At 38.0% G+C, this 13550-nt stretch overlaps 2 protein-coding genes across 5 annotated transcripts in view; both read right to left on the bottom strand.

The window, feature by feature from the left end:
* Window positions 1-7256, bottom strand: part of LOC122062677 (histone-lysine N-methyltransferase ASHH2) — a 58449-nt gene extending 51193 nt beyond the window's left edge. Inside the window, exons 1-7 of the mRNA XM_042626320.1 lie at window positions 7035-7256; window positions 3455-6894; window positions 3085-3307; window positions 1371-1528; window positions 1164-1243; window positions 787-918; window positions 557-673 (exon numbers count right to left, since the gene is read on the bottom strand). Of these exons, the coding sequence (XP_042482254.1) occupies window positions 557-673; window positions 787-918; window positions 1164-1243; window positions 1371-1528; window positions 3085-3307; window positions 3455-6632 (3888 nt within the window). The 5' untranslated portion in view covers window positions 6633-6894; window positions 7035-7256. The remainder of the gene's footprint in view (window positions 1-556; window positions 674-786; window positions 919-1163; window positions 1244-1370; window positions 1529-3084; window positions 3308-3454; window positions 6895-7034) is intronic.
* Window positions 7257-11976: 4720 nt separating this feature from the next.
* Window positions 11977-13550, bottom strand: part of LOC122060281 (agamous-like MADS-box protein MADS9) — a 2457-nt gene continuing 883 nt past the window's right edge. For 2 of the 4 annotated variants that reach the window (XM_042623460.1, XM_042623461.1), the window contains exons 3-7: window positions 13433-13494; window positions 13221-13320; window positions 13055-13111; window positions 12871-12915; window positions 11977-12382 (exon numbers count right to left, since the gene is read on the bottom strand). In XM_042623460.1, coding sequence (XP_042479394.1) covers window positions 12236-12382; window positions 12871-12915; window positions 13055-13111; window positions 13221-13320; window positions 13433-13494 — 411 coding nt within the window. In that variant the 3' untranslated portion in view covers window positions 11977-12235. The remainder of the gene's footprint in view (window positions 12383-12870; window positions 12916-13054; window positions 13112-13220; window positions 13321-13432; window positions 13495-13550) is intronic. The other 2 variants (XM_042623462.1, XM_042623463.1) reach the window with 1 other exon arrangement.

The following is a 13550-nucleotide window of genomic DNA, read 5'->3' as shown; positions in this document are numbered from 1 at the left end:
CCACATTTTCAACACACAAACAGAGAACAACTGCCTAAATTTCAGTCTTAATACATCAGTTTCGATCTCAGAGTGTGTGCTCAGATTTGCTATAATGCTAAATAGAAAATAAGATGTGAGACCAATCAGAATGAGAAAAGAATCCAGATAAATGGAGGACAAGGGGTTAGGGATTATATGTTGAATTAAAACCTGTAAACACCCTCCCACACCCCCTCCCCAAAAAAAAAAAAAAAGTCCATGATGGGGGTCAGACCCTGACTGCTGCAAAGAAAGAATTCCATGGTGCATATAAAAAAGGTGTACCCAATGCACAAGGCTCCCACCACTGCTGGGTATAATGTACACAGCCTACCCCCGCTTTGCGGAGAGGCTGTTTCCCAAATTTTGTGACACATATAGTCATAAAATCAGAACTAGCAAAATATGCCTCTTACAGTTTCCTTTCAAAGGGTTTTCCACATTTTTTTTTCTCTTTTCAACAATATATGCACCCACTGTCCCAGCCAGATAAAATAAATACATTTACAGTAACATAAGATAATTCTGTACTAACCTCACCAACGTATTCAATAAGAAATTGTCCCTCAGAAACATTTTCAAGCAACTGCAGCCCATATCCTTTCTTTCCACAACGGAACTGCTTAAATTTTGCATAGTTACGCTTCTGGAACTGCAATTGAACATTTGGAAAGAAGTACAAAACCCATGGTAATTAAAGACATGAACCAGAGAAAGGATTTGTAAATAAATATATTACCATGATGGAAACACAAACTAAATAACCTGTTGGTTTGAGCAAAGGTCCCCACAAGGGCAGGCCCCCTTAACACATTCAATGTTAAGCATCCGGTTCAGGCACTCATCTCCACAACCTAAGCTGCCAACTGGAGGAGGTTTGCAATGGCAAACCATTACCTGATTGCGCATAAAATTAAACTCAAATATTAGAAGAACAAACATTTACATACATACAATTTTGTGCAAATGGGGGTTACAAAGGAGGACACCTTGGATGGATGTGTATGGAAACTTTATAAGTTCGCCAACAGAAAGAATATGACTACAATGGCCCATTTTTCACTACCATGTGCTGTTGACTATCCAATGCTAGAAAACAAGAGTATCTCTAAATCAAAAGAATAGATATGAGTAGCTCACACCTCATCAATGGTTTGGGTTTTACGGCTACGGTGCAGAAACAAATTAGACTTGATGAGTCTCCAAGTTGCCTGTTGAGGGACTGCAGCAGAACCAATAAGCTGGGTTAAAAGCATGGGGAAATCCATAAAATTCAGATAAATCCAATGTATACTTTAAGCTCTGAGACCATATTAATGCCATTGCTGCAGTCAGCACAAATGATGTACCTGTTGGCTGCTTCCCTTCAAATGCCTTATAATTCGAGCGTCTGTCATAAGCATCTTCTTCATCTGATATATCCAACTCCTTATTAATCTCTGCATTTGACTTCTCTTGAGGAATTGAGCAGTCAGAAAATGCCTTGTCTGCATTGTCCTTGCAAGTCCTTGCGAATAAAAAGAAAAGCAAAGCAAGTGATCACTAAAGATCCAATAAAGAACAATAGATGTACAAGACAATTGGACATTAGCCCCTTCTTACATTGGTAAATATAAAGGTCAAACCACAGAACAAAATATAAAAAAGAAAAAGGAAGCTTGACTCCATATTTATAGTCTTTTTGTACATTTTTCTAGTAGGATTCCAAATCCCTTCCACAGAGAAATTTTCAATCCATTAATTCAATTTTGTCATTACCTATCGCGGGTGCACACATGGGGAGAAAGCCAGTAACAGAAAGAAGAAGAACAAAACCAACATCCCCTCTCTGACGCAGAGAGGGAACCAAAACAATCATATGCACAAGGAGCTATTTGCCAAGACCTAAGGCTGTGTTTGGTAGCCAAGAGAAGAAAATAAAAGAAAAAAGTACAAAAATTCTTGGTTTAAGAAATTCTCTTTGTGCTTGGCATGTCCTCAACCAAGAGAAGATTCCTTTTTTGAATTTCAAAATTCAGAATGGTGAAGTTTTCTTTAGCTGCCACGAAAAATGACAAAAACTCGAAGGGCAAGTAACTTGAAAGGTCAGTTGAACATTACAAACTTTCAGGCCACCTGTCATAAGGCAGCAAGGCAGGAGGGAGAGAGACAGAATTATATATATATATATATATGACAAAGACTTGCATATGTACATACGTTATATACACACCATCAATATTACACTGCAACGAAATACCATCCGCTTATTGGAGAACAAGCCAGTAAGAACTCAGAAAACTAGCAAGACATGGGTTAAGCAGAAAAAAAAAAAAAAAAAAAAAAAAAAAAGTCAAGGGCTTTTTCTATGTCTACCCCCTTGTTGAACACCACCTATATAGGCACATTTGAAATAAAAATCAATCAAACAGTTAAGGTAAAACCTAACTAATCAACATAATGAATGTGTTGAGATTGAGGAAAATTATGACTCAAGTCAGACTGACATTAGCCACCTTTATTTATAATAGATGAGAAAAGAGTACAAGAACAATAATGCCCTAAGGACAAATCCACCCTTATACCCATATTACAACTGATACTAGTCATCTTCATTTATAATAGATGAGAAGAGTGCAAGTGCAATAATACCCCAAAGAACAAATCTACCCTTGTACCCTTATTACAATGGAATGCTAGAAGACCCAAACATATTTCTTTCCACTAAAAGAAGCCTCAAAATATTAAACAAAGGAAAAGAAAAATTGATACGGCATATATTTCAATACTATGCAAAAATGGTTATTCATATTAATAGGCATCAAGGCTACATCATGACACAGACAATTATCTGAAAATCCAATCCAAACATTCAACATAAACACATCCATATCACAAGCATATGCATATAATTAGGTAACAGGTAGCATTAATACTAACTTATTAGCTGGGTGGTTAAACTGTCAGCACAAGTATCCATTCCAACATGTTTTGGTGTTTTGAAATGCAAGAAAATTGAATATTTTATTAAATGGTTGCAAGGGTATGAGACGAATTTCAACAATCAGATTCACATTTGCTCACCATTTGCAATTTGTCTCTTCTATGGAATCTGCAAGTGCAGCCGATATACACCTCCATTTAAGACAATCATCACAGCATACCCATGCAATCCGTGGTGGTAAAGACTGCTCCTCAAACCCATTGGATACAACATTAAAGCTAGAAATGTTCGCAGGTGGGACATTATTGCCAGCATTGCTTCTTGTCAGACTGCTGCTTGTCTCATTAGATACTAGATTAAATTCTGCAAAATCACTAACTTACTTTAGATTCTCTTCGCTCAAAATCAGTTAACATCAGAAAATAAAAAATAAAAAAATTAGAGGCAGACTAGAAGAAAATTAGAACATAAATGATCGAGAAAACAGTTGCACGAGGAAGAGGAACTAACTGCTTAATTCATCAGGTCCCCAAGTCTCTGAATCTTTTTTCACCAAAGGGACATTAATGCTCCCACCTAATTCTGTGTGGTTTTCCTGTAGCCCAATATCTAAGTCCGAAATTACCTCCTCCTTGACCTTGCCCTTTCTTTTTGACTTCAACATATCCTCCTTCGCACAAGCATTCTTTCTGCTGCCTCTTACAGAATCAGAGACACGAGAACGACTTTTGTTTACCCCAGCACTGGATTTGGAAGTTTTAGAAACTTCAAACGCCTTAGTTTTAGCAGCAGACAATTCCGAAGTCCCTGATTCTGGTGGTATATCCCCAACATCATGACTAAGTAATTCACGGGCCTCAATACTAGTTTCTATTTTCAAAGCCTCATGGCAAAGCCCAAGTTCAACCAGCTCTGATGATGGGAATGAATCTCTGGCAAACCCCTCATTGCTTGAGTTGTTGCTGGAAGCATTCTGGCTAGTTGCCGAAATGATAGCCTCGCCGGGGTTAAGCCCATCCACCACTTTCTGCCTTGATCGACGTTTTGACAATTTTCTAGTCTTATTAAATTTATTTGGACCATGCATTTTTTCATCCAGTACACAGCATCCTCCAACAGGATTTTGACTTCCCTTAATTTTACCATTTCTCTTTCCTTTCTTTGCCTTCATAGGGAGCACATTGGAACCCATAACATCTTCTGGAGGAACAACAACTTGGGCCAAGTCAAAAGAAGCATCTTGTAGGTCCACTTGCATTCCTGCACCAACTTGGACTTCCTGAATCACGTTTATCACTTCTGAATGAGGCGACGTTCCAGGATCTGAGTTCTTAATCTCAGCTACTTCTCCCGATGATTCAGTTCCTATTTGAGAGGAAACATGGCAATCACCTGAATTTCCAACCGATATGTCTTGTGTCACAATGCTCACCAAGTCCTTATCTGCAAGGCGTGCATCCAGAACAGAAACATCTAGAGGTGTGACTGGCATTTCCAGACTTCTATTGGACAGCTTTAAATCTTCCCCCAACTTATGTTCCATTTCACCTACACAAGGGATTTCTATGCTGGTTCGGCAATTTAACTCAGATAGAGATTCATTTATCATAGTTTCCCCATTTGCTGAAGGATTATCCCCCTGAGGCAGCACATCCTTCAAATTATTTTGGCCCCCTTTTTCCCCCATTTTAACCTTCAAACGTACAGAACCAATTGAAGCATTAGTTTCTCCATTTGACTTTCGTGAATCTCTCGATGCCCGAATCCTCTTCCGCTTTTCACTTCCTTTGCGACCCTCAGTTTTTCTTGATCCACGGGCTTGAGCTTGAACCAAATCAGAATCTTGCTTCAGGATCCCTTCATTCTGCTTGAACACTTGCATAATGCTTCCTAACACCCCCCAACTAGAAGAACGTGCAGATTTGCAGGAATAGCTTCTTTTCCTTCTCGCTATCTTGAAGGAGATCCCAATGGCTCTTTTTGGGAGTGAACTATTGACTTTATTATTGCACTGATTTCCAGCATTTCTTGTCTCATTCATCTGATTTAATTTGCTTACACGGGTACTCCTCCGAGGGAGCACATGTACACCATCGGGACAGTTGGATTCTGAAACAAAATGTGGTTTACTATTAGCCTTTCCTTCATTGCCTGCGCTATCAATTGCATCAACCATGCTGCTGCACCTCAGATAACCATTAAGAACATTACTTTCCTGAAGATCAGGCTCACCAGATCTTTTAGAAGACCCATTAGCCACAACATTAAGGGTCAGAGGTGATTGTAGTGAAGTTGATTCTTCACCAGAACATTCAGAAGCTACATTGAGTGACTGTTGCATTAAATTGCAAATATTTTCTTCGATACGCAATTCCTGGGAGCTTTGGTTGACCAATGTCCCCAATAAGACATTCTGTTCCACAACCTCTTGTGAGTCAGTTACTGTTTCCACTGATGGACCACTAACATTCTTGGGTTTAGCACAATCTCTGTCTTCATTATGCATTTGCACAGTAGAGTCAACACTACGTCCACAAATTAGAGCACAACTTGGTGCACACCCTTCATCAAGATCTGGAACAGCCAAGCTTTTACCAGATCCAACATCCACAACATCACAGAGCTGAAACGATAGCTGAGGGATTTTTTCTTCAACTGCACGGTCACAAGCTACATCAGATGGCCCTTCCATCAAATTGCAGGTATTATCTTCTTTAAGTGATACTTGCGTGCCCAGGCTAACTGAAATCCTGGTTATAACATCACATTGCTCTTCCTTAACCTCCTTTAAGCCAGTAACTGCTTCCGCTGATAAACCATCTGCTTCCCCAGGAACCTTCAACTCCATACACTGGCTGCTTTTACTCTGAGAAAAAGTCAAAGGCACTGAGGCCAATGGCATCTCCTCTGCCACCATGAGTTGTCCCATTTCATCCTCATGGCATGGTCCTTGTCTTTCCAAATATAACCCTACAGTTCCTGAATAGCATAAGCGCTTGTACTGATCACTCTCAGTAGAGCAGAGCCCACTTAACTCACATTCATCCTGCAGCTTTTGCTCATGTGCCAAAACACCCATATCTTGTTGCCCATATGGTGAACCATCCCACCCAGAAATAGGTGACTCTAGTCTGAAATCCACTGAATTAGCACCAATTTTTTTAGAAGAAGCATGACACCCATCTACTGGGTTTTTGGTTTCCCCGCTTGTATTAGATGAAGGAAATCCACATTCATCCTGCGGCTTTCGTTCTAGTACCGAACCACCCGTATCTTGCTTCCGGTTAAATGAATCATCCCTCCCAGAAATAGATGCCCCCAAGCCAACACTGGAGCCTACGAGATTAGCTCTAAGATTTTGAGAAGAATCACAGCACCCATCCACTGGGTCTGTGGTGTCCCAATTAGTATTAGATAAAGGGCAAGCCACTTCAGAGCAGAAGAACTGTTCAGTAACCGGTCGACCTATGCTGTCCTCAATACAATTACCCAACTTGCAAGCTGCTCCCGATGATGAATCCGGGTCAAGAACAGAATCTTTACAACCCTGGAAGTCTACAAACTCATCAACTGATTCCAAAGTAACACCTCCCATGTCACCCAAAGTAATTCCTAATTCTCCTACCGTTCCATCCGGAAACCCACATAAGGATTCCTCAACTAGAACCGAGGGTTCACAAGAACCCATATCTACGTCTACAACTTCCAATAAACTAAACCATTCATAAAATCATCCAAAAAACAAGATAAATAATGCCAAAACAGCAATGCCTCTTCTGAGAAAAAAAAAATCTTACAGGCCCAAGCAACTCCGTTTATTATGTATTCTTCGAGAAAAGGATATCAGAAGAAACAAAGAAATAGAACAGAAAAGTGTACCCATATATCGGCTTTCCCAAAGAATCAAATCAAAAGAAACCCTAAAACAACCTCTCTCTGTCCTCGTTGCTCTGCAAAACCGAAACCCCAACCCAACCAAACTGATTAAAAGAGAATGCAGATGATAAACAACCAATAATTCCAAAAAAATAAAAAATAAATAACAGCAAAAAAATCTAAAAGAAAATTCAGAAACAAAAGAAGATAATACCTGATGTCTCGCCCAGAGACGAACCGAGAGGCCAGAGATTAACCAAGAGTATTTCTTTTTTTTCTCTATTTTTCTTAATTATTGTTTTATTTATCTTAATTTCCCCTCTGAAAACGCGGAGAGAATATGAACGAAGAAGAAAGAGATCGCTTTTCTCTTTCACAGTTTCACCTGCTCGAGAGCTTTGACGGTTTAAGAGAATACTTTTAGAAGGCTCAGACCAAAGATAAAGGTTTCCCTATATTGAAATACTTTATAGGTGAAATAATTATTTTCTGTGTGTTGTCTCTCCTACCATTATGTCCTGTGAACCAATGATGATTTAAGATAACTCATATATCAGCCGTTGGATTAATCGTGTGACGTCATGTGAGATTGGTTGGTGAAATCTGACATTATTGCCCTTTTCATTAATCTAATCTTTCCGTGCAAACGTGTGAGAAAAGGGCATCAGCTTGGAATTAGAGAATGGATTGAAAGATAAACCCACCAATTAAAACTAAAGCTTTTAATTTTAATTATGACACGTGTTATATTGAGGTTGAATTTGGGGAAGAGAGAGGAATTATTATAGGGTTTAGGGTTAAAAGTGTTTAGTTGAGTGTTGGTCTTAACGTTGACCCACTATGGTAATTTAAAACATTTTTGTTGACGCACTTGGTACACCGACACAATTCATGCCAGTAAAATTGTGCATCCATCCGATTGATGGGAGCCTTTTACCTTGGAATCTGGATTAGATTTAGATTTACATGTGAGAACAATCTTGTATGTCCTTGGTCAGTAGATTTAGAATCTATAAAATACAAAGAGAGAAAATAGATTATAAATTCACGTATCAAGCACATACGAGATTGTTCTTGTATATGAACCTGATCCGGTCTTTGACTTGAGGTGCCCGCCCAGGTGCTAGGGTGCATGCCGAGTGCTCCCAATTATCTAGGGGTGTCAATCGATTGGGTCGGGCCAGTCTCAATGGGGTTTTGCTGAGCCTAGCAAGCCTATGTCCTCGGACCATGATCTATCTATTTAAGGAATGAGTCGCTCTCGGTCGGATTTCGGGCTTTATTCTGTCTTCTCTTAATCGGGTTATAATCGGGCCTTAAATGGGACAATGTACCAATAAAAGCTTTAAACAGGGCCTTAAACGGTCTTTACTTTTCTTAGATTTTAACATACTTTAATTTATTTTGTTAAATCATCAACAATTTAAAAAATATATTACGCTTAAATTATAGGCAATAATTGATAAAAAAAAATATTAATATATACCCTATTTTATCCCAAAAAAATCAATATACCTATATAAATGGTTGAGTTAAACATGCCGGTCCGAATCGGGCTTGTAAACAAGCCAGACCGGTTGGGAGGCAATCGGGCTTACCCCTGCATCGTGTATTACCTATTTATAAACAGGCTGGGGTTAGGCCCAACACATTTATTAATTGGGCCAGTCCATGTCGGGCCATAAACATGTCGGACTTGATCCGACCGATCGGTGCAGGCTTGGAATTGACGCCCTTATAATTATGGGATGTGTGTTGGGTTCTCTTATATATGTGGGGACAGGATTTGAATCCATAATTATTGCATAAAATGAGTTTGATCACATCCCATGCATGGTTTGAGATTTTGGCATTGGTCATTGCCGATTCAGATCAGTATTAGGTTTTTATGAAAAATCAGTGACAAAACTGGCCAATTAAAGTATCTGTATCATATCGGCTCCAAAGTGATCGATCCCTAATCATATATCATGCACTCAGACTAATGGATATGTATCCAAATTTAGTCTCTCTTAAAGACAATCCATCTCTTTTCCATCCAGCAAGTTTCTTTCATCTCTAAAGCCCTAACCCATATGGATAAAGAGAAATTTTCTACATTGCTTAAAGGAAAAGAAAAGAACTTCAAAAAAGCTTTCTCCTTAGTTTTTAAGCAAAAATGAAATGATGGATTAGACTTAATCGAGAGATACCTTTGCTCCATATAATGTAGAACCCGTTAATATGATTGCCAGTGTTAATCCATTAAAGACTAAATTTAATGATCATATTATATATCCACATCACTATGTAATCTTTAATGCCTGTTAGTATTCCAAATGTCCCTTTCATGCAGTTGGGTTGACGTATAATGTGACTTAAAAGACTTATTGGGTCAGATAGAATTTCTCTGTTCTCTCTTCCCAATCAATATATTTAGTGTTTAGCCCAATAGAGCAATAGAGATTGTTTGAATCAATAGGAGTATGACATAGAATTATTAAGTGGATCAATTTTAGGGGATCAATATTAATATTATCCATTAGAAAAATTTATAGTTCACTTGATTGGACCAAGAAATGAAATTTATAGGGTCCGTTCAAAAAATACTCATTTGGTGATGATTACCATAAATGATTCCAATTTATAGAACTCAAAATGCCAATTAATTGAGCGATATAATATGATTACTACATCGTATATTTGATAGAATACATGAAATGGTTTGGGAAAAAAAACCTGAAGTCTTAGCAAAAAGAAGTGGTATTTAGGTCATTGATTGTCCTATATGTACAAATAAAAATGGAGCAGATTTTTGCATGTGCTAGAGCATAAACTTAGAAAAACTTGACAAGGATCGTGAAGGAAAAAGCAAAAAAAGAAAGATTGTGATATAGATGGTTAGGGCGAATTGAGGCTTGTGTGGATAGATGCACGGTCCCATGTTAGATTCCCAATTTGTGCATCTATGATTTAAGTGGAGAGCGTGGTGATGGATTACTGTGCTAATCTCCCCAAAGATTAATCGATATGCGAGTAAGCTGGCCTGAACACCTTGGTTAATAAAAAAATAAAAAAAAATATAAACTTCACAAGGCTCATGTAGGAAAAAGCAAAAGAAAAAAGATTGCGATATAGATTGGATCTCTATGAAACTATACATCAATGAGAGGTTATTTTGATAAGTTTAATGAGTCATTTTTTATATTATAGGGAAGGAGTCAAATTTTATCTTTATTGAAAAATGGAAGAAAAACCTATTCTATAGGTTTAAAAACTTTGTCAACTCCAAGAACCATTGAAATACCAAGCGGGATAGTCCCATATAATATTGGTCATACGATTGAGATATTCTACCAAATCACTTATATCGGCCTTACGATTGAGATATACCACCAAACTTGATAAGTGTGGGTGTATCCGGTGCACGAGGCTCCCATATGTGCGAGGTTCAGGGGCAAAAACTACAGAGCCTTATTCAACTGCTTGATCACTAGATCCTTACATTCGTACCGTACCGTTGGACCAAACTTGATAAGTGTGTGGAAGTTAATGTTTAAAAACTCAATATGACCTAGATTAATATTTAAAACTCATTATGACCTAGATTGAAAATTATCCATGTGGATCAAGATCAGTTATTTCCTAGCATGATCTTTCCTCTAATTAGGTCATTTTCTAATTCATTTGATCAACCATGTAGGCTGAAAAAAATGGGTTCAGTTTACTCAGTGGGTCGATCACTTGACCCAACTCGTTATATAGAAAATGTAAACTTTTGTTTCTTGCATATATACATATATATAATTCCCAAATCCTAATCCCATTTCCTTGATTGAGGTCTCCTTAAGCTCAACTCTTTTCCCTCTTCTTGCATCCCATTGAAGTAGTTTGCAATCTGCCTTCACAGAGTTGCATGTACCTATTTGCAGAGGAACAATCATTAAAGATAAGTTGTTTCAGATTGTTTTAGTCCATGCATCTCTTTGCGTGCAGCCACATATTAACTTGACTCCAGCCATGGAGCTGTGTGGGTTAGAAGGTGTCACAATCATCCTCTCATCACAGAGAGAGAGAGAGAGAGAGAGTACCTCTATTCTTTGTCAATATTTTTCGTTGATTGTTAAATAAAGCAGAAGATGTAGGTATAGATGGTTTTAATAGGCAACCTAGTTTGCTTAGCTTCACTAGGAAAAACCCTATATATATCATATGGCATGCAATTTAGGTGGTCTTCACAAAATAAACCTTATTTCAGTGGAAAAGCATGGCTCCTATGCTCAAACATATCGGGGGCCAAAATATCTCCCAAACCCTTATGAAATTCAAAATAATGTCCCAGTTGAACGGTCCCCGCACATGCGTAGGGGCCATGACACCCCTACAGGAAACACTTCCCCAAACCTTATTTTCCATTATGTTTAAATAAAATAGAAGAATATAATTTTTATGTTGAAATTCTAATGGTGGATGGATGCAATTGAAGGAATGTACAAAAATCGAAATCTAGCCAACCTAACTGATCCTCTAGCCATGTTAGTAATCAATATGGCCACCTCATCCCTCCACGTGCCTAGGCCAATAACCTAGTAAGAAGAAATCTGTGTACATGTAAACAACAAAACATTTGAACAAGATGGTTCATGGATAAGCTCTGAATGTTGCTTTTAAGAAGGCAAACATCATACATATAAAAAGAGCAATCCGGTGCTCTCCCGCTATTGCAGTGTCAGGAGGGGCAGGTGTACGTGATGGAAAAAATCTTCTAATTAATCTGTCTATACATTATGGGAGATGGTTCCCCATAGTAACAGTGTGGGAAAGAATCTGCACGTCACACTAATGGTGGTGCAGCGCAAAAAAAAGATATAATAATGAACCTCACATGAAGGGAATTAGTACTCTAGCATCGTCGTGATTCTTTTCCCATACAACCCTTCAAAGCCCAAATGACCATTGGGTGAAACTAAAAACTTATTTAATAGTCTTATAATTGAAATTCTTCTGAAGGTGAATATGAAGTGATTATGATAAGTGATCAATTCAAATAAAGAAGCTAAAAAATCGACTTTATGTGGTACTGTTACTGTGATAGTGGATCATGAAATGCCAGTTTATAAATTATGCTGAGACAAGCTAGCCATTCATAAAATTAACAAAATCTTGAGATCCTTACGTTCCCAAACTTAAATCTCACACACCTGCAGAGCAGCTTTTATAACTATATATTCATAAGAACATAGTCAATAAGAGCATCTTCACTAGTACCACAGGAAGATCACACCATCAATGTTATAAGGTACTCACAAGCATCAATAGGTTCATATAATGTTGTTACAAAGTTTACTTCTTGTTTAAACAAAGATAATATTATTAAAGCCCTAGAAAGCTTTTCTAGTGTAACTTAGAAATGGTTTCATACCATGACCAGTTCTTCTATTTGGCCTCCTGTAAATTGGGCTGGTTTGGCTGGACACGAAAGGCAAAAGGCATCTGGGAATGATGGTAGTCTCTCCCTCTGTGATGATAATCATTCTCCATCTCCCTCACACAACCACCATCCATTGCCATTTGTTGTTGATGCTGCAAAACATTAAAATAAAATTTAAACCAGAACAAAAATAATCAAGTCTCCAAACCAACAGAGGGAAGAGAACTACTCCAAGTGATTGCTAAATGATCAAGTTTAAGCTTTATTAATCAAGCAATTGGGTCTTACTCTAACTATAAGATGCAGCGTGGACTTGTTTATTCAACTCAAAATTATCTGAATCCTTGTTTAAAGATCAATATTGAGAGAGAGAGAGAGAGAGAGAGAGAGAGAGAGAGAGAGAACATGTCTTACTCTAAATGTAAGATACAGCATGGGCTTGTCTATAAAACTTACAATTGTCTTCATCCTTGTTGAAAGATCAATTTCAAGAGGGAGAAAAGATAAACCCTCTACAGTTATCAAAAAGAGAGAGAGAGAGAGAGAGAGAGGTCTCCATCCTTGTTGAAAGATCAATTTTCAGAGGGAGAAAAGAGAAACCCTCTAAGTTATCAACAGAGAGAGAGAGAGAGATGGATACCAAGATGTAGGTAAGACGCTTGTTCTCCTCCTCAAGTATTCTCTCCTGCAATATTTGACCAAGAAACACAAAGTTAGGAAAATGGCTAATCTTTCCTCTTTTTCAAGGAACATAAGCCAGCCCTAACCCTAATGCTGTTATAATAAAAAAGTGAAATGCTAAATCAATCATCAAGAATGTATACAACGGGTTTGTGTTGATCTTTATATACATTTTTCTTAAGCATTTTGAAGTACTCCATCTGTCATAACAAAGAGAAGAGAGAGAAGATCATCAGGTCTTGTCTTGGTTACTATTTTTAGGTGCTTTTAGGAAAAAAACCTAGAAAGCACTACTAGCTGATGACTTGCCTCTTTGGCACGAACGTTGGTGAGACCGTTTTCAAGTGCTTCCTCTATGGTTGCAAGCTCCTTGTGATGCAGTGAGTTGACATCCTCACCTTTGAGGTGCCTGAAAATTTTTAATTTTTTTACTTGCAGAACAAAAGCACCAATTGAGAAAACCTAAAAGGGTTTGTTTCCCACATATTGAAATAAATAAATAAGAAGAAGAAAGAGAGGACCTCAGTTCAATCTGCATGTTGTCGTTCTCTTTTTTTATCCTGTCCAGTTCGTTGCTGAGAAACTATGAAATACCCATATAGCTAGTTTTTCATCAGTATAAGGGGAAAGGGGGGGGGG

This window comes from Macadamia integrifolia, chromosome 2 (assembly GCF_013358625.1).
Source record: "Macadamia integrifolia cultivar HAES 741 chromosome 2, SCU_Mint_v3, whole genome shotgun sequence".
Lineage (NCBI taxonomy): Eukaryota > Viridiplantae > Streptophyta > Magnoliopsida > Proteales > Proteaceae > Macadamia > Macadamia integrifolia.
This window is presented reverse-complemented; position numbering and strand designations above follow the sequence as displayed.